This window comes from Piliocolobus tephrosceles, chromosome 2 (assembly GCF_002776525.5).
Source record: "Piliocolobus tephrosceles isolate RC106 chromosome 2, ASM277652v3, whole genome shotgun sequence".
Taxonomy (NCBI): domain Eukaryota; kingdom Metazoa; phylum Chordata; class Mammalia; order Primates; family Cercopithecidae; genus Piliocolobus; species Piliocolobus tephrosceles.
Genome location: NC_045435.1, coordinates 50,012,850 through 50,039,876, shown reverse-complemented (window position 1 = coordinate 50,039,876; position 27,027 = coordinate 50,012,850). Strand labels below are relative to the sequence as shown.

General features: G+C 50.7%; 1 protein-coding gene and 1 long non-coding RNA gene across 6 annotated transcripts in view; one reads left to right on the top strand and one right to left on the bottom strand.

The window, feature by feature from the left end:
* Positions 1-263: 263 nt before the first annotated feature.
* Positions 264-27,027, top strand: part of SLC6A1 (solute carrier family 6 member 1) — a 45,514-nt gene continuing 18,750 nt past the window's right edge. The window contains exons 1-5 of one of the 5 annotated variants that reach the window (XM_023218380.2): positions 264-491; positions 23,272-23,333; positions 24,346-24,738; positions 25,133-25,264; positions 25,888-25,988. In XM_023218380.2, the coding sequence (XP_023074148.1) occupies positions 24,501-24,738; positions 25,133-25,264; positions 25,888-25,988 (471 nt within the window). In that variant the 5' untranslated portion in view covers positions 264-491; positions 23,272-23,333; positions 24,346-24,500. The remainder of the gene's footprint in view (positions 492-23,271; positions 23,334-24,345; positions 24,739-25,132; positions 25,265-25,887; positions 25,989-27,027) is intronic. The other 4 variants (XM_023218381.2, XM_023218382.2, XM_023218384.2 and 1 more) reach the window with 4 other exon arrangements.
* LOC111546897 lies at positions 13,642-26,515 on the bottom strand. Its single transcript, XR_002732964.2, has 3 exons — positions 26,410-26,515; positions 14,845-15,032; positions 13,642-14,040 (listed from the first exon to the last, which is right to left on the bottom strand). It is a non-coding gene; the product is annotated as an uncharacterized LOC111546897 (long non-coding RNA).

Genomic DNA, 27,027 nt, shown 5'->3' with positions numbered 1-27,027 from the left:
AGGGAGGGAGGAAGAGAGAGGGGAGAAGGAGGGAGAAGAGAGCGGGAGAATGCGAGAGGAAAGAAGGGAGAGGGGAGGCGTAGAAGGGGAGAGGAGGTGAAGTGAAAAGGAGAGAGGCTGCTGGCGGTGAAGCTGCAAGAGGCAGCTGCGGAGGGAGCGCGCGTCGCGGGCCGGGAGAGCGCTGGGCGGGGGCGGGCGGTGCGGGCAGGGCCCTCCCCGAGCTGGGCGGGCTCCGGGAGCCGCGGGCCCCGCCCTCCCCCTCCATCCCTCAGGTCTCGCTGCCCCCTCCTCTCCCTTCCCCGCGTCCCTCCGCCCGCCCTCGGAAGACCGAGACAGCAGAGAGGTTGCGGGTGAGCTGCGCTGTGCCCAGGAGCGGAAGAGTCGGGAGCGCAGCGCAGCCCAAGCCCTAGCGGCCCCGCGTCCCGAGCGCACCGGAGCGGCCGAGCCGCCCCGCGCAGCGCCTGTCCCGGGCAGTGCAGCCCCGGCCGCAGGTAGGAACGGGCGCCTGGCGTCGGGGCGCGGGGCGCTGAGCCTGGGATAACGGCGCAGGACCGGCTAGAGCCCCGAGCCGCCGCCGCGAGCCGGGCCGGGTGGGGGGCGGACACCTCGAGATTCAAGCCCCCGCGCCGCACCTTCCCTGGAGCCACATGAAGGAGCAGGGGCGCCGCTCCGACCCCGACGTGCGCCCGGGCCATCCATCCCCTGAGACACGCGGGAGGCAGGAGAGTTCCAACAGAGGCGAGAATTGCATGCCCCTTCCCTCCTGCGGTGCCCCTCTGGCCCCGCAAGTTGGCGCTGGATTCTGCTGGAGCCGTCGAAGCTCCCTATTCATTCCCCCGGGGATGGAGGGGACGCGGAGTGAATGACACGAACAGCGTTAGGGGACCGTGCGCCACTTTCCCAATCCTGGGTTCAGCTGAGCCGAGTTAGAGCTATGTCCCTCATTTGTTATCTGCGGCTACGGCGGGATCGGGTGCGACTTGAGGATGGGACATCTCTGGGACAGCCCAAGCTCTCAGAAATGTTGGCTTAAAAGCACACCTGGGCTTGGGCTGAGTGCCCTGGAGCTAAGCCTAGTGCACCGGAGCTCGCGTCGCGCTACCCCAGCCCCGACTTTCTCCAAGAGATATGGGGTGCGGGAGGTCCCTTAGGGGGCTGGAGGACTGTGCCTCCTTGCTGCTTCGGGAACCGCGCTCCCCTTCTTGCTTTTGCTCTCTGCGTTTACTCCCCGGGGCGACACTGCTCACCACGGTAGCCTCGGGCAGTGTCCGTTGGGCTCTGAGCACACGTCCCCACGGGTGGCACCCACAGATGTCCTGTTCTAGGCTTGGCTCGGTCTTCAGACAAGAAACTCAGACCGGGCAGTCCCCTATTGAGGCTCTGAACTAATATCCTCCCAAAATAGACATGAACCTCAAGGAGAAAATTGGAATTTTTAAAAGCCAAATGATAACACCACGTTCCTCCCCAATGTGGGGCTGGAGGCTCATTCCCTTTCCCAGGAAGCTCAGCCTTATCCCCATGAAGAGCTGGCGGGGGATGGGGGAGAGGGAATAAAATGGCTCCTGAGCTTTTGTGACACCCCAAAAATCAGAGACCGTGTCAGATTGAGTGGCATTGGGGGTCTACCTTTGTTTTTCTGTGACACCCAAGGTGGGTGTTTGGCAAGGGAGTAGGGGATGTTGGGTGCTGGATAGTGCCTAGATTCTGTGTCTTTGGGAACTTTGGGGGAAGTGTCCTCCTAAGGGAGCCTAAAAAGGCTACTACCCCTGTCCCCCAAATTCCAAAACAAAAGAGGTCAGTGAAAGCTACTCGCATCTTGCATGTTCTCTCTTTATCTTTGGAGCGCATTATGAAGGACTGACCCAGCTCCAGATCAGGGTCTGGTTGGAGCAGGCACAGACCCTCTCCAAGGCAGAGAAGGGGAAAAAGAACTTGCCCTTAGAAGTGGGAGTCCCTGCGGGAGTGGGACGGACCTTTTCCCAGAGCAGCCCTGGCAAAATGGCTGAGCCTCCCTCGGGCCTCAGAAATAAATCGTCAGGCAGGCAGCAAACAAAGAAAGAGCTCTGTCTCCAGCCAAGCGCTGGCTCAGTGGCCAGTCCTTGGAGGACAAACAGTGAGTCCCAGGCAGAGAGACACAGCCCGGCCTGTCTGGCAGAGCATCTGGAAAGTGGGGTTCCCCTAGAACACACAGGAGAGAGGCAGCCACTCTGGAAGTAAAATCAGGGACCCTCTGTACTGATGTGGGACACTTTATTTCAGGTCTGGAGGCTTGAAGAGAAGTGAGTCTCCAGGAACTTAGATGGGGCTGGGAAGGATGTCTAGAGACCAAGGAGTAGTAGCTTAGAGGGTAAAAATGAGGCAAAATCAAGTCCATCAAAGCCAAAAGATGCACAGTGGCCATGTCTCTCCTGCCTGCCATGGATTTTACATGCCTGGTGATGGATTTTACATGCCTGGTGACCCCAGAGCAGCAAAGACTATAAATTTTTTTACACGTGGCCCAGCACATAGCAGGACCTCAATAAATCTCTTAAAATAAAGCCTGCATGTATGGAAGGTGATGCTATCACTGGCATGGACCTACCTGCAATCTCCACCTGTCTTGCTGAGCCAGGAAGGCTATAAAATGTGGCCCCTTGGCCCATAGCCGGGAATGAATGAGCCCCAGATGAGGGTTTGCTTTGAGCTGAGGCATTGCTACTTCTGGCCGGGTGACCTTGGGTACGTTCTTGTTCCTGTTGGAAGGAAGGAATGGAGTACCCAAAGCTTCCAATGTGCCAGGGGTTATTCCTACAAGAACCATGTGAAGCAGGCGCTATTCTAATCCCCGCTTCAGAGGTGATGAAACAGGATGCAGAGAGGGAAAGTGACTTGCCCAAGGTCACATAGCCAGGAGGAGGAAGGGCAGGGATCTTAACCCTACTGTTCTAATTTGCAGGCCAACTTTGTCCTTTCATGGGTCTCTGGGCCTCGGTTTTTCCATCTGTAAAGTGAAGTGATGGGGTGGTAGTTCCTGTGGCCCTGCCATTGGAGCAGTGGCTGGTCCTCTACCTTGGTGGCATATGACACGCTGAGAGCACCACGAAATAAAGCACCAATATCAGGCCACTTCTTGCCATCACACAAAGACGCCGTTCCTTGGCTTGGCTGTGAGCTCAGCAGCTGAGATTGAGTTCTACGCCACTTGGAATTTGGAGACGTTTTTTCCTCCCTCTTGCTTGTCAGTGGTTCACAGGCATGGTGTTGTTAATGACAGTTGATTCAGCCTTGCCACCACCTTTAGCTGCCTGCATCCTGAAGTCCATCTCCTTAGTCCTTAGGAGCCCATCCCTGTTGCCTAGTCCAAAATGCGCCCACCTTCCCCTTGACCACCACCCCCACCCCAGCAGCCCCTCTCCTCAGCCGCAGCCCCAGTGCCAAACCCACTTAGAGCCACTTCATCGCCTCTGCCCAAATGGAAACTAAAATGCGAGCGTCAGCAGGCCTGTCTCTGCCTGTGTCGGAACTACCCCTTCAATTCAACCACGCAGTGTCGCCTGAGCTTCTCTGTGTCTGGAGAATGCTGGGCAGGGTATAGCCCCGCTGGATGACAGCAACCTCAAATTGACCTCAGTTGCCAAGAGCATTGGGCACTGCCCCCACAAGGTGAAAAGATCATCATGTGTCCACCGCTCTGTGGCTTGGCGTGCCTCGATGCTGGCTTCTCAAACAGGCCCTGCTCAGGTGGCTCTTCTTGCCAACTTTACCCCGTTTTCTGAAGGGCGCTGGGAGATGGAGGGGAAGAGGTGGGTGCTTGAAAAAGAAAAAGTTGGGAGGCCAGATGTGCACCCCAAAATAGGACTTCCCAGGAAATGGGTCTCAGTGAGCGTATGAACATCCAGCATCTTCATCTACTCCATGCTCACCTAAGACCTCTGGGGTCAGGGGAAGGGGCTATGGAGTCAGTGGGGAGTGGGCCAGTAGCAGAGAGGAGAGCTGCCTGGCATAGGCAGTAGGTGTGAATGCAAGCTGTGATATTTCAGCGGAGACCTGGAATTCAGTCATAAACAGAAAAGGAAGAAAACACTAAATATTGTTCCAATGCAATTGTATCAAAAACAGTAATAGCTGTCAGTTACTGCATGTTGGCAATATGCCAGGGACTGTGCTGTGTGCCTTCCTTATATCATTGCAGTTAATTTTCACAAATCCCTGTGAGATACATAGCATAATGATCCCTATAAGGGTGAGGAAACTGAGGAGGAGAGGGGCTAAGGCACTTGCGCAGGATCACTGGGCTAGTAAATAGCCTTAAAGCCCAAACCCAGTCACAGCATGCTTAAATCCCTGCCACTGAAAAGCCCCTGACACTGCTTACTTGGCAATGACCATGAGCACCCCCCACCGCCTCCACCCCAGTTAAGGAGCCACACAGTTTACAAAGCACTTCTTCATCCATTCCATCTGTGGAGCTTTGCCACAGCTCTGGGAGGCTGGGTGGCATAACTTGTGCGTGATAACTGGGGAAGCTGACTTGCAGAGAGATGAATTTATGCCCAAGGTCCCCCAGCTGCTAGGTTGCAGAACTGGGGATCAAATTGAGATGTCCAGCCTGTTACAACATATTTGGGACCTAGATTTTAAATTCATTTGCAGCTAGTGCTGATGTCGTGCACTCAGCCACCTTTCCCTAACTCTCGGGTGTCTCCCAATTTTGTCCCCACCATCTTACTGCTCAGGAAGCTATTGAGAGTGCCCTGACAAAGCCATCAGCTGCATTTACCGTGATCTGACGTGACACAAAAGTGGCATCCGATTCCATGCAAGCCGCCTGCAGCGAATGGCCTTCTATTTTTACATTTCTCACAAATTGGAAATTACAAGGAGGCCAGGTCTTGCAGAGAGATTGGCTGTGGTGCTCTGAAAGCAGGGGATGTACAACTAGGTGGAACGGGCCACTTTGGGATGCCAGGGGCCCTGTTGGCTGTGAAAGGGGTCCCCTGGCTACTGGGGCTGGATGGGATCCTGGCACACAGGCCAGGCTTGGGGATGCAGGAGTTAGTGACTGCCTTGGACAGTGACCTGCAGCTCTGCCCACCTGTCGGTGGCCTGGTGTCTGCAAGATCTGTGTCTCACGCCAGCTCCTGAGATAACTGAGCCCTGGCCAGAGGGACATTCAAGGTCAAAGATGCCCTGAAACATCGACAGCAGGTTGCTTTCATGAATGTGTTGTTTGATAAGGAGGTTCTGTGCAGGGAGAGGGCAGCAGCCACAGGGAGATGAGCAAAGACATTTGGTATCAGTGTTGCGGTTTGCTGCAACTTAGCACTGATCACGATAGTCCCGGTCATCAGAACCTCACGTTATACTTTGCTAAAAATGCTCTTGCAGCTGCTCTTTCTTTTGATCATATATGAAGTATTCTAGGGGAAGAAAATATGGTCCTTGAGATCCTGGAGAAGAATCCTCTCTCTAATAAAGAGTGACTTTTATTTTAAGCTAGTTTTCTCATAAAGCCCAAATCAGAATGACCTTGACCCAAATAAGGCTCCTTTGCACACATGTGCTTACATGCACATGTTAACACTTACGTAGAATTTCAGTTTTCAAAGTGTTTTCTCAGTTGAAGCTTGTGACAGCCCTGGGAGTTTCAACTGAAGGTAATTTTATTTTTGTTATTAGTACCATTATTATCCTCATCCAAAAGATGAAACTGAGGCTCAGTGAGCCCTGACTCCTCATCTCTGTCCCCTAGTTTCCCAGCTGATGGAAATCACCTTTACTAGGCTGAAATCCAGGTTCACCAGGTAGCCCCTTGAGAAGTAGTCCAGATGAGGCCAGTTCTGGTAGGAGGTAGAGCACAGAGTACTCAAAGATCGAGACTTACAGGAGAGTGTGGGACGGTATGGCTGTGAGGTTTGGGAGAAAAGGGCCATGGCATCTTGTTCTAACCTTCCCTGAGCTCTGGCCAGAGATTAACATCTCCTTGGTTATGCCCAGAGTTTGGGTCCAAAGAGTGATCATTTGGCTGGGGGCTCCCAGCAGTAACCAGACCTGGAGGGAGAGGAAGGGATGGTTGCTCTCAAACACCTACCTGCACACAAGAATGCTTTTCTCAGTGAATTGGGGGAGAAATGGACACCAGGGGCCCCCGTGAGATTTCATAGAAGGATCTAAAGATCTTCATAGCCAGGAAGATTGTGGGGAGTGTTTGTATGTGAACTTCAGCTCAGACCCACTGGAGGAGCAGGCTATGTGCTTCTGAGCCATGCCCAGGGAAGCGGGCAGGGATGGGGTGGGGATATGGGACGGAAACCACTTTACCCTGGCCATGACCCACTCCCCTCTGCCTTTGGACTGTTGCCATGCTGGAGACTGTGAAATATCACGAGTTCTAGGAGCTTCCCTATGAGGTGCTGGGGGAGGCAAGAGACCTGAGGGTTTGACAGTTCCCTGGCTGGATGGTGGGGAGAGAACTTGTCCAGTTTGACCCTGACAGTGAGCTCAGAGGGCCTGCTGGGCACTGGTCCCTGAGCTCAGGCTGATGCTGGACGACAGGTGCTACTCTCCCCTTCTGCCAGAGGGGACCCTGAGCCCAAGGGTGGTGGAGTCACTCACCACGGGGTGCACAGACCAAGTTTGGACCCAGGTCTTGGTGATGTCAACCTCACGCTGCTTCTGAAAAGCACCTGAGACAAGATAACTGTGGGGGAGCCAGGGGCTTTTTCTCTGCATTCGCCATTTCTGGCTGTGCCATGCAAGAGCTGAGAAAAAGTGAAAGCAATGCAAAATAGAAGTGGCCAAAAGCAAAAACCACCAGCTTCCTGGGCACTGTCTGAGCTGCCAGCCTGCAATCCAGGCTTCACTGCCACCTGAGCTGACTAAGCCCCTTCCTGCCCAAGTCAGATGTTTCCAGAGCTTAAGATCAAGGACCCACCTATGATTTAAAAAAAAATAAAAAGTAGGTCTGGGGAAAGGGAAGAAGTCATCTTACTGAAGAGTATTTTTTTAAAGGTGGAATTTAAATGCACTCATGTATTACATATGCATTTTTAGCAGGTTGGTTCAGCATAATGACACAGAATGATCTGATATGTACATCTGTCAGTCTTGGGCTCTGCCTGTGACCTAGGCACTAAGCCAGTACTTCACAAGCATTGTCCCAGGATCCTCAATAAGGAAACTGAGGCTCAGGGAGCTCAAGAAGTTGCCCAAGGTCATACCACTGACACGGGGCAGAGTTGGGAATCAGATCCAAGGCTGCAGGGCTCCGAGGCCTGGGCTTGCAGACCTGAGAAGGAAGTGGGAGAGCTGCCTCCTGCTGGGCCTCAAGCCTGTGGGGGACCGTGGGCAGGTTCTTTCCCCTCTCTTGGCTTTGCATGCTCAGTTCATACAGCCAGGGGGTTTGGACCATTGGATAGGACGATCGGCTGCTCCCTGCGCCAGGCGCCAGTTCTCCAGGCAAGGGGAGGGAAGTTGCACGCCCCACTTCCTCCTCTCCTCCTCCATTTCCCCCATAATAGCCTCCCCGAGACTAATGACTGAGGAAGATAAGAGCCCTTTCTCCAAATGGCAGTGAATGCCACTAATGACAGAGCAGATGCAGCACTGTTAATTATTCCACGGGTATTAAATGAAAACGCCAGCCCTGGAGGAGTTAAATAGCGCCACTGATCTGGCAACGGCTGTACTTAAAAGTGGTGCCATCAGCCTGGGCCAGAGCAGAACAGCCTCCTCCCCAAACTTGGAGCTAGACAGGAATCACAAAGGAAGGGTCCCCTCATTGGTCATAGACCCCTCTTCAGCTCAGGGTCTGAAGCAGCTCCTTGGAGACATGGATCAGTGGCTGCTTTGGGAGATTTTCTTAAAGGCCCCTGGGGGGCCTAGACTAGTTACCCTCAGGGGCAGATGTGGACAAACAATTGGACCGAATAAAACTCTGAGCACCTACTGTGTGCCAGGTCCTATTTTGGATTGTAGAAAGAAACTGGGTGCTGTTGCTGCCCTTTGAAGATCTGCTTGCAGTGAAAACCGTAGATTCCTTAAGAGCAGGAATGCTCTGTCTTTTGGAGTCTCTGGTCCCGTAGTCAGGAACACAGAGTGGGTACCTCTTTATTACTTTGATTATCTGCTGGTTCCTTGAATGAGAACCAGAGGCCACACAGATTGTGGCCAGAGCAAGATCGGTGGGCAGGGGACTGGGCCAGGTCAGGCTGTCTTCTCCAGGTACAAGCAACGTGACCTTCCTGCACGGCTTAGACCCAGGTTCTGAAACGAGGCATGACGTGGATGAAGAGCTGGGTTTTCCGCTTGCTAAGGCACCACAGGCAACTCCTTTGCAGTCTCTGAGCCTCAGTTTGCACATCTGCAAAATGGGGAAGATAAGGGCTCTGATGGCTGCAGGCAAAACAACCATCTCCTAACCAACCCTGGCCCTGAATCTGGAGGATCACAGACACCTCATAAACATTTGAAGAGTGGCATTCTGGAGGCAATTCAGCAGAGAGTGTAGTCACCAAAGGCGGCGTCTGGTTCTTCCTGTGGGTCTCACTCAAATCTCACTCCAACCCCCAACTCATTTCCAGCAGCTCAGGTCACTTGTTCCCGGCTTCCTGGACCTGGAAAGCCATTTCTCAGGTCTTTGTAGGCTAGAGAACATTACAAAATCCACCCAATTCAGACACACCTGTGTTACAGATGGGTAAACTGAGGCCTAGAGAGGAAGAGTCCTAGGTCTTGCAGATGCTAGGACCTAGAGCTTCTAACCCCTAACGCAGTGCTCTTTCCCTTCCACCAAGCCAGCCCAGCTCCTCCGTTAAGAAATTATTAAATAGAGTTGGTGGAAGGACTCTGGTTGCCGTGACAACGGAGCCTGTGTCCTCGGGAGATAATGGCGTTGCACAAGGCAGAGTGATGTGTGTTGAATGCTGATTCGGGAGCTGCTAGAGTGAGAGTGAGCACAAGAGGAGAGTGGAGGGGACCGTGTCTAGAACTCAAGCTTCCCCAAGAAGGAGGTGTGGGACTGGTAGGGGTGGGGCAACTTGCCTCCTCTACTTCCATCCTTCCTACAGCCTTGTCAGAATGGGATACTTCCCTGCACTTCATGGAGGTGCAGAGTCAGGTGAGGAGAGGTGAAGTGATTCACCCCAGGTCACAACCAGGAAAGAGCCAGAGCTGGGATTACACCTCCAACCAACACGAGGGCCTAGGCTATAGGGAGGGCCTGGACGGAGGCTGCCCTGCAGGGGCAGGGGATGGTTGACAGAGACCTTTCTAAAGTCTTAAGTGCTTGTGGAGGTCCTGATGGGCCAGGAATGACAATTCCAGCCCAAGAGGAGGAGGAAACAGAACGTCAGGGTAGCTAAAAGCATCAGCTTTGGAGCCAAAGTCACATCTCTCCCTGCCACTTCCTAAACTGTGTAATCCTGGGCGAGTCACTTTCTCTCTGGACCTCAGTGCCCTCATCTGCAAAATGGGGATGATACCAGCACCTACCTCATAGGATTGTGGTGAGACTGCATATCATGAGGCAGATAAAGCATCAAGCCCCAATTCTGGCCATAGCTCAATCACCAGCAGCTGGTGTTATGAACCAACGGGGAGAGGTTAGGAAAAGGGTCCACTCCCAACCATGTATCGGCTTGTAATTTGTGGTGTTGGAAGAGTGAAACTGGCTAACACAGTACAAGCATGATACATAACAGGGTTCTTCATTCCAGGCTAGTAAATATCACTAGAACAAATGAACAGCTCCATCACCAAAAATATACATAAATATTTTGCATTTGAAGAGTGTGAATGGTGTACCTCACTGCAAACGTACTGTCCTTAAAAACCTCTATGCACACCTCACTGGGGGAATTTGTGTTTTCTCTATGCCAGCTATCTAAATGACCTCATGCTGCAAACGCTTTTGGAAAATAAACACTCTCACCCACACAGCTAGTTTCTCTTCTAGAAGCACAGCTGGTGCAGTATACTTACCTCCCTAATCAGGGATTGGAGAACATGGGGTTAATACCCTGTGAAACCCCAAAGTGCATCATTTGCATGCTGGCAAAGATACAGGCTGGCAGACAACCCCATTCCATTTTGGAAGCGGAAAGAGGGTGCTGGACTCAGGCATTTGGCTGTTTCAAAAGCGCTGGTGAGAGCTGGGATCCTGATGATTTAGATGCAAGCAACCATTTTGTTTGTTTCCGCAAACCTGTTTGAGCAAATCCACCCCCAGAGATAGCAACCTGTTTCTGGGTCCCCTGAGAGAGAGGGTCATTTGTTCGCTGCTGTTTCTGGGACTGGATGCCAAGCTATGAGACAATGAGCTGAAGACCTTGGATCTTGACACCCCTATTCCAGGCAGGCAGGAGAGGGGTCAGGGAGACTGATTCAGTGGACAAATAAAGACAGTTGACATTTAACCAGGATTTTAACCGGTGTGCCAAATTGCAGGATACATACACATACCACTTTGGGAATCGTGTTTAATAAACAATTTGCTCTAAGAATTTGATTTGATCAGCTTCTCCCAGTAACTCCCACCATTCCATTATATTGATTGCATATAGGTTAAGATAACACTGGACCGGGCGCAGTGGCTCACGCTTGTAATCCTAGCACTTTGAGAGGCGGAGGCGGGTGGATCATGAGGTCAGGAGATCGAGACCATCCTGGCTAACACAGTGAAACCCCGTCTCTACTAAAAATACAAAAACTTAGCCAGGTGTGGTGGTGGGCACCTGTAGTCTCAGCTACTCAGGATGCTGAGGCAGGAGAATGGCGTGAACCCGGGAGGTGGAGCTTGCAGTGAGCCGAGATTGCGCCACTGCACTCCAGCCTGGGCGACAGAGCGAGACTCCGTCTCAAAAAAAAAAAAAAAAAAAAAGATAAGGCCTTCCTTCCACCCAGAACTTTTTCCCTAAAAATATAAATATTTTTAGGGAAACTAAAATATAAATGAAAGCCCTGATCAGGTGGTTTATTATAATATCTGCCAGATATCAAGCATTTACTATGTCCTAGATGCTCTACTAACTACATATTTTCCCATTTAATCCTCATAGCAGCCCTAGAAGTAGGTGTTATCACTTCTGTTTTAGACAGAGAGGGTAGGTGACTAACCTACAGTCACACAGCATTGAACCGGAGCTGAAACTCAAAACGAGGTGTCCTTGCCCCTAGGGAAGGACAAATTTTCTTTAAGTCCCGCGAACAATGAGCATGCTTATGAAGAGCTCCTGCTTGGGATATCATAGACTGATCAGAAGTTTGTCAGGAGCCTTGATAGGGGCAGGCAGAAGAGGGCATTGCTTATTGTTCATAGGACTTAAAGAAAATTTGTTCAATAAAAATCTGATTTTTAGCCAGACACGGTGGCACATGCCTGTAGTCCCAGCTAGCTGGGGGCCTGAGATGGGATGATTGCTTGAGCCTGAGAGGCAGAGGTTACAGTGAGCCGAGATCATGCCACTGCACTCCAGCCTAGGTGACAGAGTAAGACCCTGTCTCAGAAAAAAATTAAATAAATAAATAAATAATCCGATTTTACCAAATGGGTAGACTGTTCTTGCTACATAGGAGTTTCCACTTTATAAAAACAAGGGGCTCTATACCATAAAATTCCTTTCCACAGCTAAGTGAGTGAGTCAAGAACAGATGCACTGGTGAACGTGAGCATTCAAGTCTTTTAAAAATAAAATTAGCCTTTATATTGTGGGAAAATATTTTAGACCCTGGAATCTGACCCTTAACTGACTCTGAAAATACACGCCTCCCTCATTCTTGCAGAATATTCTAAAGCAGAGTCTCTCTGCAGTTTTTAAAATCCAACTGAGCTTTTATTAAGAGAACAATAGGATTTGTTGTTTCCTAAATATAAAATTATAACACCAAACATGCTTTTTCAAACTTCACCACCCCCAAGAGTTTGACATATCCCCTAATGAAGGGGATATTAACCCTCATCCATCTTCCACTGCTTAGAGAAAGAGCTCTCCTGAGTGACTCAGACTGCACCGTGTATACAAGGATTGCAAATTCAGGGGCCATTGAGGGCCAGACAGGTCACAGAAATGCGTAAAGAGGTCAGGGATAGGATGATAGTAATGGTGGAACTTGTAGTAAACTAGAAAACACATCACCCCTGCCCTTCTCCAAAGCATGCAAGTTCAAGTTCTAAAATTCAAATCCGATACCACTCAACCAAACATATTTGTGGGATCCATTCGGCCCAAAACCACCACCATGTTGAGATCCCTGGTGGTTCTTATTGTGACCTTGTGTGATCTTGATCCAGACAATTTCTCTCTGGGGCTCAGTCTGATTGTCTCTAGAAGGGGTGATAGAGCCTGCAGAGCTGTTGAAAGAGAGAGGAATGCAGTCCCAGGTGTGGACGCTTGATAAAGAGCCGTGGCGCTGTCTGCAGCCACTGTCTTGGATGTGCCTTCTGCGACGCTAAGCCAGCTCTCCGTTTGGGCTGTGCTCCTGCACGTGACTTATTTAGTTCATCGTTTAGTTCAGGCAGCCCTTGCAATGTTATGTTTTCTTTTCCCCAAATCTGAGTTCTTAAAGGGCCTTTATCTTAATGCCCGTCGGAGCCTTCCAAGCACATCTTGAACAGAAATGAACAGCTATTTTAACCCCACGGGCTTCTTACAAGTGTGTTTTAAAAGGCAAAGAGTGATGTAAAAGAATGGCAAAAGGTCATCATGCCGCTCTTATTTCCTGGTCTGAGTTAATCCTTTCTGGCTGGTTGAGCACAGGGCTTTTACAGAGGCATCCCCTGGAACTGAAGTCCTCCAGAAAGTCCCACACCCATCAGAGGCAGGAGGAAGAAAGGAGCCTGGAACAGGTGGTGAGGGTGCAGAGGGAGGGCACCCGGACCTGTTCCACAGGGGCTTGCCCTCATACCCAGCACAGGGTTGGGTGCTCCAGCTGGTGTGGGGAGGCAGCTGCCCTGCGTGGAAGGTTGAGACTAATGGGCCCCCAGCAAATACAGTCAGAACCAACTGAGGGAAGTCAGTGGAAGAGGCCCTGCAGCCTGGGTTCAAAAATCCCGGCTCCTCCGCCACTTTTGACCTTGGCCTCCACCAACCTCAGGCTTCTTTTGGCTGAAAGGTAGGCTACCTCCCTCCCTCCTTGGGTTCAGTGAGCTGACACAGTGGAGCCTTGGACAGCTTACAAGCAGTGGATGGCACATCTGTTTTCTCTTCCATCCTTCTTTCCTTCTGCCCTTGTTTTTCCTCTTTCCCCTTTCTGATCCCTCCCTGTGTGCCTCCTTTCTTCCTCCTGTTTTCCTCCTCATCACTCTGCTCCTTTACCCTAGCCTCCTCCTTGTCTGTTTCTTTCCTCACCTCCTTCCACTCCCTTTTCTCTCCTTTCCCCCTCCTTCCCGCCCTCCTCTCTCTCCATCCCTCTCCGCTTTTTCAAATCCACCCGGGGGATGCCTCCAAGTGCCCGTATCTGATCCCAGGGTGCGATGTTCCTTGCCCCGCAGCAGGCATCTCTGCGGGCACCTACCGGCCCCAGCATGCGCTCCAGGGCCAGCCCAGGGGGTGGCATCCGGGGCTTTCCTTACAGGAAGCAATCAAGAGGGTTTCCAGATTAAACCACTCAGGAAGCAAGGCCAGTTTCTGCCCGAGAGCATGCCTCACTGGCCCCACAAGAAGAACTAGGCTGAAGGCGTAGTGGTGTGCTGGAGCCTGCTCGCAGATGGCGCACACCCAATCCTATGACTTCGTATTAGTACTTTGCACGGGTCATGGTGGGAGTGTTTACACCACAGAAAACAGCAGGTGCTGCAAATTGAGTGTTCTGTTTTTTCTCCTAAGAGCCCGTTGTTAAAACTTACCAGCACACCACTGCTCTGTAGACCTGCCGCCTTCTCCGAAGCAAACGTTTCTGTGCTGAGGCCTTGTAAGAACAATGTTTGCTGCCATAGAGGGCAGAACCCAGAAGAGCGCACGCATATCTAGCACTGTTTAAGCTGCCTGCTGTCGGGGAAGCAGAGCAGGTGGAAGATCTGAGCCCTGTTCTTGCAGAGGTGACAGTACAGCTGGGAAGCTAAGACAGAAGAATCTGTAATTAGTCAGGAGAGAAGCCACATTGTATAGGGTGACCAGGCCTTCCTCCTCGCCCCCACCGTGGTCCTGGCTCAGGCACTGTCTCTCATCCTTTCACCAGCCCTGTTACAGCAACCTCCACCCATGCTCCCTCTTCTCTCTTCCTCTCCACACAGCTGCTGGGGGATCTTGCCAAGTCACCATCACATCAAATCTCCCCACCTTCCATGGCTCAGGTGGCAGCCCTGGTGACCACTCCATGCCCACAGCGGAGAGGGATAGTTAAGAACATGGGCTTTGGAATCAAACTGCAGTGTCTGGGAGCTGAGAAGTTGTTTGACTGTCTGAACTTCAGTTTCCTCATCTGTACAGTGTGCAGTACAGAAATGCAGTAAATACATTAAGCACTTCCTCAGCCTTCGGTGTGATCATCATTCTCATTACAGAGTAAAATGTGCCCTCTTTTCCTGCATCAGAGTTCTTTACTACTACTGGCGGCTTCCTGGCCGCGTTTCCCTAAATCACCCCAGATTCTAGCCCCCAAGCCAGCCTCCTCACTGTCTCCAAATATGTTCTGTATTTTGGCTTGGTTCTGTCTGCCTGGAATGGACCAGGAGCAGTTAGGGTTACAGTTAAGAGCAAGGAGTCCGGTCCTGCTCCTCTAGCTGTGATTATTTTAAAAATATCCCCACTTCTGCTCCGTTTTCCACCAAACCCAATGCTACCCCTCCCAGCTGCCTGCCTGAACCCAGACCCCAGGGCAGGGCGCCACCGCTCCTTCTCTGTGTGCTGTGGAAGAACTTACACCGTGGATGTGGATTGTCCATGGCCCATCTCCCAGCTATCCCAAGAGCTTGGTGGCAGCAGGACTCAGACTCCAGCTTGCATCTTTGTCCCTCAGCACCCAGCATGAGGCCCGGCTCCCTGGAGGTGCACAGTAGATGCGGATCAGATTGAAAATTGCCTTGACAAAATGAGGTGCTCAGTTGGGCACTACAGATAATTAGGAGCTGGAACAGACGTTAGTAAACCACTGATGGTGTAAGCGAGACAAGCAGGATTGGATCAGAGTGAGGTGGAGCTGGAAATCGGAGTCTGACTCTCCTGCTTGCACACAGAAGAAAGCTGAGGCACAGAGAGGGGAAGGGACTGGCATAAGGTCACACAGCTAGTAAGTTTAGGGTGAGGTTTCAAACCTGTGTCTACTGGACTTCAGGGTGTCAAGCCCTTCCTCCTCAGGTCAGCTCCTCACGGCAGCTGCAAGGCACAGGCCATGTCTGCAGTTAGAGGACAGCTGGGGTCTCCAAGAGGGCAGTGCTGCCCCTAGAGGCTGGCTGCCTCCTGGGAACTCTGATTAGAACCTCCAGCCCCACAGCTCAGCCAGAATCCCACGTGACCTCCCAGAGACTCCCTGGATACCTGTAGGGTTTGTCCAGCACAACCGTAGCAGCCATTTTGGAGCCAGAACTCAAGAGGCTTTTATGCTGGCAGCCTCTCTTGAGTTTCTTAAAAAGAACAGCAGGCCTTGTCCTTGTGGAGGTTTGTCCTGGAGGGAGGTGGCTGCTGGGGATAGGCCATACTTGTACACCCCAAATGGAGGGCTTGGGGGGTTCCACAGGTACCCCATTAGAGACAGCAGAGTGGCTAAGAGCTTGGACACAGGAGCCAGGCTGCCTGGGTCAAGGCTTGGAGCCCCTAGCTCCTAACTGGGAGACCTTTGGCAAGTCACTTTAACTTCTCTGTACCTCAGTTTACCCATCAATAAAATGGGGGCTAAAAGCAATTTAATAGACAAAAAGCATTTAGAGTGGCCCCTGGCACATTAGTAAGCGTGTCCAGCTCACTTCCTCCCTGTACTGAGCTCTTCTTTTTCTTTCACCCCTTGTTAATGAAAAGTTAGGGAATTTTTGTTTTCTACAGGCAGCTGCAGAAGCAGGAGAACCATACTCCTGGAATCTGTTTCACCATTGGATGGGTCTGTCATATTCCAGTAGTTGCAAAGTTGAATTTGTTCTCGCCTGGGTTGTCAGGGTGGGGATGCCTTCTGGCCTTCTTCCACATTGTGGTTTCAGAGGTGTCCTAGAAAACCTGACTTCTAGGCTCTCAGAGGCTGAGAGCAGAGGGGAAGGGCTAGAGACTCCATTTATTCATCTGTCCTAGGGCAGTGAGGCTAGGCAAGCTCATCTCCATGCAGTCACATTTCTTTCCCTCTGGCATCCAGCAGGCATGCTTGGGCAGGTCAGGTCATGAGGCCCAATAGCTCTAATGGCTTCAGGGAATTTCACACAGGCCAGTGCCTGGGAGGCACTTCCTAGACAAGCAAATAGCACCAGACTATAAGTCAGAGGGTCTGGGTCAAGTCCTGTGTGACTTTGGGCAGGTCATTTGACCTCTCTGGGCCTTAGTGCCATCATCTGCAAAATGGGACAAATGATCATTTTAGCTTCAATGTATTTAGCACTTCCTGAACTGAGCACGGTGCTAGAAAATTCAAATCCAGTCATCACAGAGTGGGAAGTGGTCACTATTGACCTCCTTTATTGACGAAGACACAAAAATATTTTTTTTTTTTTTTGAGACGGAGTCTCGCTCTGTCGCCCTGGCTGGAGTGCGGTGGCTGGATCTCAGCTCACTGCAAGCTCCGCCTCCCAGGTTCACGCCATTCTCCTGCCTCAGCCTCCCGAGTAGCTGGGACTACAGGCGCCCGCCACCTCGCCCAGCTAATTTTTTGTATTTTTTAGTAGAGACGGGGTTTCACCGTGTCAGCCAGGATGGTCTCGATCTCCTGACCTGATAATCTACCTGCCTTGGCCTTCCAAAGTGCTAGGATTACAGGCGTGAGCCACTGCACCTGGCCAAAACAAACACTTTGAGAAAATAAGTAGCTTACTTGAAAGTCACAATGGGATGTTGTAAAGAGTAGGCATGCAATAAATACTACTGACGAAGACACTGGCTTCTGCAAATTCCCTCTCAGGTACGTTGAGGCAACTGAGGGATTTATACCAAGGCATGAAACTGCTTTCCTTCATCTCTTGAGTAAGAGTATGCAGCTGGCTGGGAGCTGGGAGTCTGTAAAGTTCAGGCCACTCTCATCCTGTGTGACCTTGGGCCAACCACCAGTCCTCGGTGGGTTTTTTCTTCACCTATAGAATGCCATGGTAGACCAGGTGCACCAGTTTGGCATGGAGCAAGTCTGGACCAGGAAGGAGGCCAGTTGTGTCTTGGCCCTAAGCACCACTATGCATGGGGCTGAGGATCCAAGAATGGAGGCCTCCCATTTAGGCCCCAAGCTGTCCCAACCAGCTCATTTCTCCTGTAGCCTGCATCCCACCACAGGCCTGGCTGGCCTCTGAGGTCTTGTTAAAATGCTGGGCCTTGCAGACCCTCTCTGGTGGCTCCCTTTCCATCAGGGCACATTCCCCAGGGAGCTTTCCCTGATCTCCAGGACAGTGCGTGGCAAGCGCTGCCCACAGCACTGGCTGTCCTGCACAATTCCAACCTCCCTCTAACCTTCTGTACCTGATCATCCACTATTAATTGGTCTTCACATTTGTATAACATTTTTCAATTACAAAGCACTTTTGCGGCCATTCATCTCTTTGAGTGGCAGCCTAAGCTGCTATTTATTGACACTTCCTGTGTGCCAGGCCCTTGGCTGGCCTCTTTCCATGCATTATCATGCAATTCTCAGAGCAATTCTGTGAAATCCACATTTACAGATGAGAAAATCGGGACTCAAGCAAGCCAGATATCTAGCCCTATTGCACAGAGATTTGAACGAAGTCCCATGAAATAATCTGGGTCACCCCTAACTTAACAACTTCTGAAGCTGTCGTATGTGCCTAAATCATGGGACCTACTTAAAAATCAGCTTCTCATTCCATAGGTCCTGAGTGGGGCCCAAGATTCTGCATTTCTGACAGGCTCTCAGGTGATGCTGATGCTATCTCTTGAAGAACCGCACTTTGAGAAGCAAGGCACTGAAATCACTGGGCAATTTGAGACCCCAGGCTGGCAAGGCTGTTTCCTTATCTGTCAGATGGGTGAAGTAGCCCTGGCTTACATAGATGGAATGACTCCTGGATGACATAGTGCCTGCGAAATGCCTGGCACACAATAGGCGCTCAATAAATGCTAGCTCTTCTCCTTCGATAGGAGCTGGCATGAGTCTGGGTACACAACAGATGCTCAATAAAGCCTTGTCCAATGGATTGAGCCTAGCACTTTTCCCAAAGGCAGAGAATAAACTGTATTATGTTTCCCCTTGGAATGAAGCCAAACTCAATATTAATTTCTTTCTTGAACCACGGAGTTTCAAAAAGAAATAAAGGCAAACTAGAGTGATTGCAGTCGAAGCGAGCCTCTGTAATTTCTGTAATTACAGAACGAGAGCAAAGCAAAGCACGCACAGCCTCATGGAGGGAGTGGGGGTGGGGTGGGGGGAGGGGAAGAGCAGGCCCTACTTCTAGACCCACTGCTCCCCCTCCTCGCTTCCCTGGCTTTTCAGTGCTCCCCACTCACTCCATGGTGGGGCCATGGCCTGGGACAATGGCAGCCCTGAGACTCCAGCCCTGGCCTCTTGGTCTCTGCCTAGGTCCCCACTCCACGCAGCCGCCTGTCCCTCTGATGCAGTGGGACAGAGGGAGATTGTCCAAGGCGGCCTCCACACACTCCCCTCCCCCTTGCCTGCCATCTGGTCCAGGGCTGGGCTGCTCATAGCCAATCATCCAGCAAGGCCCACGGCCCAAGGGCCCCACCTCCAGAATAGATCGTGGATGCCAGTGCCACTTCCCCAACTTCTGCCGATCCAGCGATCCCTATGCAAGCCGCTATCATCTCTCTGGACAGGCAGCCTCTGATCATGTCTCCCTGCTTCCCCCTTGCCCCTGTGCAGCCTCTTCTGGGCAGCCAGAGGGAGACTCTTCCCCCACCACTGCAACCCCCCACTTCCTCCCATCCCACTTAGAATGAAACCTGAATTCTTGCTGTGGCCTCTGACACCTGTGTGACCTGGCCCCTGCCCAACACCTCCTCCTGAATCTGTTTCCTCTCACACTGGACTCCAGCCACTTTGGCCACCTTGGTGTCTTTCAAAGGTGCCAGGCTCATTCCTGCCTCAGGGCTTTTGCACTTGCTGCTCCCTCTGTTTGAAATACTGTATCCCAGAAAGTCCCATTTCTGGCTCCTAATTCAGACTGAATTTTTTTTTCTCAGGCCAAATAAAACAAGCCCAAGGGCCAGTTTTGACCCATTTTGCCACTTCTGATGTAGGGCTTCCAAACTGTACATGTTTTCTTTCCCTAACAAAGCATCTTGTCATTCAGAGATTGGCAGAGGAATTCTTTGTGCTTGGTTTGGCCCCATTTTTATCAATGGCTTTAACACTTGGTCATAGAGCATACACTGAGGAAGGATGGGATATCCTGGGAACCTTTCTCCATCTTCCTGCCTGGAGTGTCTTTCACCAAGTCCATCCTTCCCAGAGGCCCCATGAACAAGTCATCTTCTGGTTTACTAATCTGATCCCATTATCAGCCCTGCCCCATCCCTGCAGCTAGTCCCTAAGTTCCTTAGCCCAGTGTCCAAGACCCTTCACATACTGACCTTCCTAGCTTCACACTTTGTACTTTAGTACACGTGTTTCCCTCCACTTGGAACACCTTTTCTCTCTTTTTAAACCTGATGAACACTTGTTCAACCTTCAAAGCCCTGCTCAAGTGACCCCTTGTCTAGGATACGTTCTCTGGCTGTATTAACGTGTTTCTTCTAGGCCTACCGTGTCTTGTTCTTACACCTCTTGCAGCACTATCACGGGGTATTATGATCAGCTGTAGGCAGAAATATTTCTCCTTCTAGGCCATGACCTTGACAAGGGCAAGTGTCTTGTCTTACTAAATTCTCACACCCTGAGTGTCCACCCCAGCTCCACGCACATAGGAGGCCTCACTAAGTATTTACAGAAATGAATCTTTCTGCTGGAACCTGTTAGTTCACTGATTCAGATTCTGGCGACCAGGGTGTAGTTCAGAATTTAAAATGCTTGAAGAGACGGCTCCATTGTCATTTCAGCACACAGCATGTGCTCAGTACATACTTGAAGAATGAATGTGTTAGTGAGCAAGTACAGAGGACCTGACCTGTCGTCACTAGTGGTCTCACATTAGTAGTGCCCTGTGAACGTGGCTTTGGTGGAATTAAGTTAATCATGGTATAGTATGCACCTGAAGGAATGTGGAGCCGCATTCTGGGTCTCCAGAATGTTGTTACCTGATGAAGAAGAACGGGAAGACGCTGGAAGGCGGCTTTGGAAAAATGCCCAGATCATGAGAAGGTGAGAGGTGTTTCTTCTGCCTGCCCCACCAGCCAGTAAAGGAGGCTGATCACAGACTGGCACTCAGGACAAGGTGGAAGAAACGCGTGGTCTTGCCACTACAGACCCACAGAGCTGTCCTCCAACATGATCCCAGAGAGCCACAAAATACAGGGGTGTGTCTCAGGAAAGGAAAAGTAACAACTTGCAAAAAGGTTGGTTCTGCTTCAGAGAAATGTTCTAGAAAGACAGACAAGTTACCCTGCCGTGAACTCTCACACACCTGTGCTTTCTGCATGTTATTTTTCACAGGAGAGGGAAGTGCCAGGAATTAAAATTGCCGAAGCACTGTTCCCCAGGTGTGTGGGTGAGGCACGCTTCTTGGGACCACTCCATTTAAGCGTTGGGTCCCAGGCGCGTTCACTAGCAGGAGGCTCTTTATCAATTTCCGCCCATGGACTAGATGTTTGGGATTTTTTTTACTATGAGACTTTATTACAGAATAATTATTTTTGTATTAACAAACACATGTACCACTCCCAGCTTCTGACTGGCCCAAGGTGCTGAGCTACACCTCTTTGCTTTGGTACAAAGAGAGCCCAACGCCAAGAGACTTGACATCTGTTAGCTGGTATTCCCCAGGGGGACTAAAAGGATTATTTCCATTGGAGTTTTTAAAATGCTGAAGACACTGAAAGACCTGAATAGTAAACCCTTAATAAACGTTAGTTGGTATTATTGTTGTTGTTGTTGTAGCCTTCTGGGAAGTTGTGAATGCCAGATTAAGAACAATGGATCCATACTCAGATGGTGGCGATTGCAGTGATAACAATGACTGAGATTTCCTAAGCCCTAACTATGTGCCAGGCATAGTTGTACACGCTTAACACACATGATCTCATTTAATCATCACCATAACCATCTGAAGGAGGTATTATTATCCTCCCATGTTATAGATGAGGGTCAGAGAGGTGAAGTAACTCACCCAGCATTAGTAGGTGTTGGAGGGAGCCGAGGTCTGTCTGACTTAGCACTAGGGTGGCTTTGCTGCTGTATAAGTCAAAGAGCCTTCTCAGTCCTAAATCCTCAAAGAAGTTTGAGTTGTATCAATTCATGGCTTTACTTTGTTTATCTTCATATGTGCCACATCTTCTAAAAGGAAAACTCCAAATATAGTCATGTGGCTCTTCCTAGGGAAGTTATAGGCATTTAGCTGAATCTGAATACATAGCCTCATATTCCAGAAATTGGAAATCACATGTATGTCTTCTTTATGGTGAGGTCTTCAGAGCAGCCCCCATCTCTGATTGCTCAGGGCTTGGCATGAGGAGGTGCTCAATATAGTCATGGAGAAGAACTCATGGACTGAACTTCCTGGTGAACCAGAGGGATGGTGCAGAGATTTAAGATTGCAACAGGAACCCCCAAGCCAATGTAAGCAAAACATCTATTTCATGACTATGGGAATGTTTTGTAAAATCCAAGTACCAGCCTGAAGAAAGCCTGGAATTGCAAACTAGGAGCTTCAAGACACTCCATCTTTTGATCTCTAGTTTTCTCCTTCCTCAGCAGACCAACTCTCACTCTGAGTACAAGATGGGCAGAGGATGGCTGCCCCAGAGTCCCCAAGTCACTGGCAAAACTGCCCCTCTTCCTGGGTCCCATGCCAAATTTCCAGGGAAGGAATTTGATTGGCTAGCCTGGGTCAGGTGATCAGTCTTGATCCAAGGTGACTGGATCACTTTGAACAAATATGGCAGCTGGAGCCCATAAGGGTCGATCATGGGACAGTCAAGGCCATCATTGTTAGGACAGTTAATGGCTGAGGCTGCTCTCTCCTGCATATCCCAAGACTCCCTGGTAGACCACAGAATCGGCCACCTCCTACTTCCTGCCATTCTCGAGGAGGGGAGGCAGGCACCTTACTGAGTCCAGAGCTCTCTCTGACATTGCCATGCCCAGGCCAGGATCTAGATGGGCATCCAAGACCAGCCTGTGTGCCGTGAAGGAGCTCAAAGTGAGCAGGCCATCCCTGAGAACGAGGACCAGGGGTGGCAGGAAAGTTTGGATGATCTGAAGATGGCCTGGTTCTCCATGAACTCTGGGAGGAGATGATGGTGTTTGGTAATGGGGACTGCATGTGAAGGGCTGGAGGGCGAGTACACAGCAGACTGGGCCCCCACCGGGCAAAGCTGCGGGGAGGAGGTCATCGGGGAAGGGCCAGGGCCACGCCGCACCTTGCTTTGGCGCAGCTCCCACCTCTGAGGGTCCGTAGACTGGTGCTTCACATGTTCTGGTTGTTCTGAGGGTTCCATAAGTTTATTTTGTGTTATAGTATTAATTTAAATCACTTTTATAGAACATTATAGAAATAAAAAAAGCACAAAGAAGAACACAAAAGTCACTCATAAACTAAGCATTGTAATCATCTTTGGATATATCCTTTTTAAAAATAAATTTGGGGGGGCAAAAATTGGATAATTCGAAATAAACTCTCTGGAAACCTGCCTTTCTCACCCCAAAACAAGGTGCTCTTTCTCGTATTCCTACGTGGCCTTTTTGTAACATTTCCACGAGTTTGGATGGAGGATGGAGAAAAGTCTCAGCAGCCCCTCTGTTGGTTTCTCTTTTCCTCTGTCAAAATTATGGAATGTCTTCTCCACACTGCCCTCATCCCACCCCCACAGCTGTCCCGAGGGCAGCAGGCCCCACTCCTGCATGTTCCCAGCACCCCGAGGGCCAGTGCCATGCTGCATGGACTCGCTGCGGCCACCCTGGCTGGGGATGCTCTGCGGGACACATGCACAGCCCGGACGACCTGGCAGGCTTCCTGTACCCCCGCTGCCCTCTGTAGGAGCTGCCTGGCCACCCCACCGCTGCTTCGCCATCCCTCCTCTCCTTCCCTTCTCTGCTTTGCAGGCTCTCACCCAGAGTGGCAGAAGAAGCCCTTCTGGAGCTGACCCATCCCCGACGACCATCAGGTAACATCAACAGCCACAGTAACAACATCCATGAGTGGAGTTCTCCCTCTTAACCAGGCTGACGAAAAGCACTCTTGCAGCGATTACAGCTGAGTTTTGATGCAACTCTACAAGCCAGAGGGGACTGCCCCCATTTTATACATGAGGAAACTGAGCACAAACAAGAGCAGTACTTAATAGTATTTGAGTAGTAGTACTGAGCAGTAGTACTCAGCTGGTAGAAGGCAGACTGGAGATTTGAAGTCAGGACTGGTCTCAGCCCAGTTTCCTCCACTGTACTGTACCCCATGCTGCCCCTGGAAATAAAAAGGTAAGAAGGCTTCAGGGTGTCAGTAGAATATCTTGCGGTGACTGAAGGCTGAAAGAGGTCATCTCAACCAGTGGTCCTTAGCTGAGGGCCAGGGCTGGGCTGCCAGTGTAAGAATCTCCTTTAGCAGAGTTTGTTAAAAGTGTAGACTCAGGGCTTCCTGCAACCCAGTGAGAGATGTACCAGTATCATCCTCATTTTAAAAGACAGGGGCGCACAGAGGTTGAGTGTACTTAAAGTCACACAGCTCAAAAGTGGTAAAGTGGACTGGAATCAGAGGTTGTAACTCCTAGGCTCTGTCGTCTTCACTGGGACCCTCCATAGTGGGGACACCTTTCTCCCCATTCAACCACAGGTTGAACTTCTTTCTTGCTCGCCCTGGCCATCGCTAGTATGGCTGCAGAGTGGGACAAGGCTCCCAATTTCATCCTTGAAGGCAAAGTTAAAGATTTTATGATTAAATACTTAATATTTCCTGTTGGAAGTTTGGTGGCCTCAGATTTCTCCTCTGAGCAGGACATACAACAGAGGGTTGGACACAGATGGCCGAAGTTGAAGCTAGGCCAGGAAACATCGCTTTGTCTTGGGAAACAAAAGTCACCTTCCTTCTTCCAGGAGCAAGGGCGGGTGAGAGGAAGAGGGCTTATAGAGAGCCTTTTCAAGCCCCTAGTTTGTTTATGGGTTATTTTGTTTTTGTCATTTTAGGGTGAGGCAACTCCAAGGTCATACTCTCTTTCTGTGCCTGTCACCCTACCCCTGTCCTCCTAGGGTGCCCTTGAGCCGCAAAACTGCTGTCCACGTGGACCGGGGCTGACATCGCACGTCCATCTGCCAGGACCCCTGCGTCCAAATTCCGAGACATGGCGACCAACGGCAGCAAGGTGGCTGATGGGCAGATCTCCACCGAGGTCAGCGAGGCCCCTGTGGCCAATGACAAGCCCAAAACCTTGGTGGTCAAGGTGCAGAAGAAGGCAGCAGACCTCCCCGACCGGGACACGTGGAAGGGCCGCTTCGACTTCCTCATGTCCTGTGTGGGCTATGCCATCGGCCTGGGCAACGTCTGGAGGTTTCCCTATCTCTGCGGGAAAAATGGTGGGGGTAGGTGCTGGCCTAGAGACCTCCTGGCTGGGTCTGGACCCTACAAAAAGGATCCTGCTTAGGCACTTTTCTGGGGCAACTGTAGGAGAAAAGCCCCCCTAAAGACTCCAGAGGGAGCACCAGGCCCCATTTCTTGTTTCTTATCCCTTTATCAAAAGATTCCTGAAGGACGATTGTCCTCTGTTAATGATACCAAGAAGTTCATCTATTCACCTGCAAAAAATGGGATGTATTTCACGTAAGGCTGTCCTTGGGCCTGCAGTTGGCTGTGGGTCCTACTTTTGAGGCAGGTATACAGAAATCCTGGATGGGGACCCAGAACCATGGCACTCCCTCTACCAGGGCAGGTCTTGAAAGTCTTGGGGCCACGAGCTCTGTCTTCTTTCCCCTGCAGGAGCCTTCCTGATCCCCTACTTCCTGACGCTCATCTTTGCGGGGGTCCCACTCTTCCTGCTGGAGTGTTCCCTGGGCCAGTACACCTCCATTGGGGGGCTGGGGGTATGGAAGCTGGCTCCTATGTTCAAGGGTAAGTCTGCAGAGCGGAGCCCTGGGTGGTGGTGCCCCTGCCCACACACACCCCTGCCCCTCTGGAGAGAGGGAGCTGTCTACCCAGACCAGGGCTGACATCACATATCCGTCCATCAGGTGCATGTCTGAGCAGAGTGAGGGCTGTTGCAAGGGGCCAGGTGGCAGATGACAGTGCTGGTCAGAAACTAGGGAGTTGGACGTGGAGAGGCCCAATTCAGAATTTCCTGCACATCAGCCTGCTCTGTCCTGTTAGCCCATTTATTTCCCCTGAGAGAGCTGGGTGTGACTTGCTTTGCCTCGTGCTCAGTGCCTGACAGGCACCCAGGTAGATACATGGTGAGTCATGCTCACTGACCGAGGGCCTGGGCCCCACCTCGTCCAGCAAGCTGAGACCCCAGCCCTGCCTGCCACCAGTCTGCACTGGGCCCTAGACATGAGTCCTGGCACCCTGGCTTGCCAGATGTACATGACCTTCAGCAAGTCACTGTCTCTCTCTTAGCCTCAGTGTCCTCAGTAATGCCTGTCTCTGAGATCAATAAGATTGTAGAGGTCGTGGAACACGCCAGGACAGTTCATGTTAAGTCTGTATTAAACGGATGTGTGTCTGCGTTCTGCTCCCAGGCGTGGGCCTTGCGGCTGCTGTGCTGTCATTCTGGCTGAATATCTACTACATCGTCATCATCTCCTGGGCCATCTACTACCTGTACAATTCCTTCACCACGGTGAGTGGTCCCTTTGGCCACCCCCTCCAGCAGGAGCCACACCCAGAGCCCACCCTCCGCCTGCCGTGGCCACCACTCTGCTGACAAGGTCATTCCTCCAGGAGTGGGGAACTTGGGTTTTCTTTTGTGGGCCTTGGTCTCCCCACAACAGCCATAGCCTCACAAATTTAGCATCTCCTGTGAGCCAGACCCTCCTTGTAGGCTCACATCCAATCCTCATGACACCCCTCTAAAGTGCATATTGTTAGCCCATTTTATATGGACATGGACAGCCTGGGTTCAAATCCTGACTCTACTATATACCAGCTGTGCAACTTCAGAAGAGAGACTTAACCTCTCTGAGTCTCAGTGCCCTCATTTACAAAATGGAAATAAAATTAGAATCTGCCCTAGTTCCTCAAAAAGTTAAACATAGAATTACCATATGATCCAGCAATTCTGCTTCTGAGTAGCTACCTGAAGAATGAAAAGCAGGCTCTCAAAGAGATATTTGTACACTCCTGTTCACAGCAACACTATTTACAGTAGCCAAAAGGTGGAAGCAAGCCAAGTGTTCATTGATAAATGAATTGGTAAGCAAAACGTGGTCTATACATACAATGGAATGTAATTCAGCCTTTAAAAGGAAGGAAATTCTGGCACGTGTTTCAACATGGATGAACCTTGAGGATATTATGTCAAGTGAAATAAGCCAGTAACAAAAATACAATACTGTATGATCTTGCTTATATGAGTTCCCTAGAGTAGTCAAATTTATAGAGACAGAAAGTAGAAAGATGGTTGCCGGGGGTTGTGAGTAGCGGGATGAGGAGTTGTTGTTTAGTGGGTGGAGTTGCAGTTTTGCGAAATGAAAAAGTTCTGGAGCTGGGTGCTGACAATGTTAGGCAACACATTTCTCACAATGTATTCCCATTGTTAAGTGACACATGACTGTATTTGCAGAGGTGTGGCAGGGCTAAGGGAGCTACATTATGCGTATACTTAATGCTTCTGAACTGTACACTCGCCAACAGTTAAGATGGTAAATGTTATGTATAAT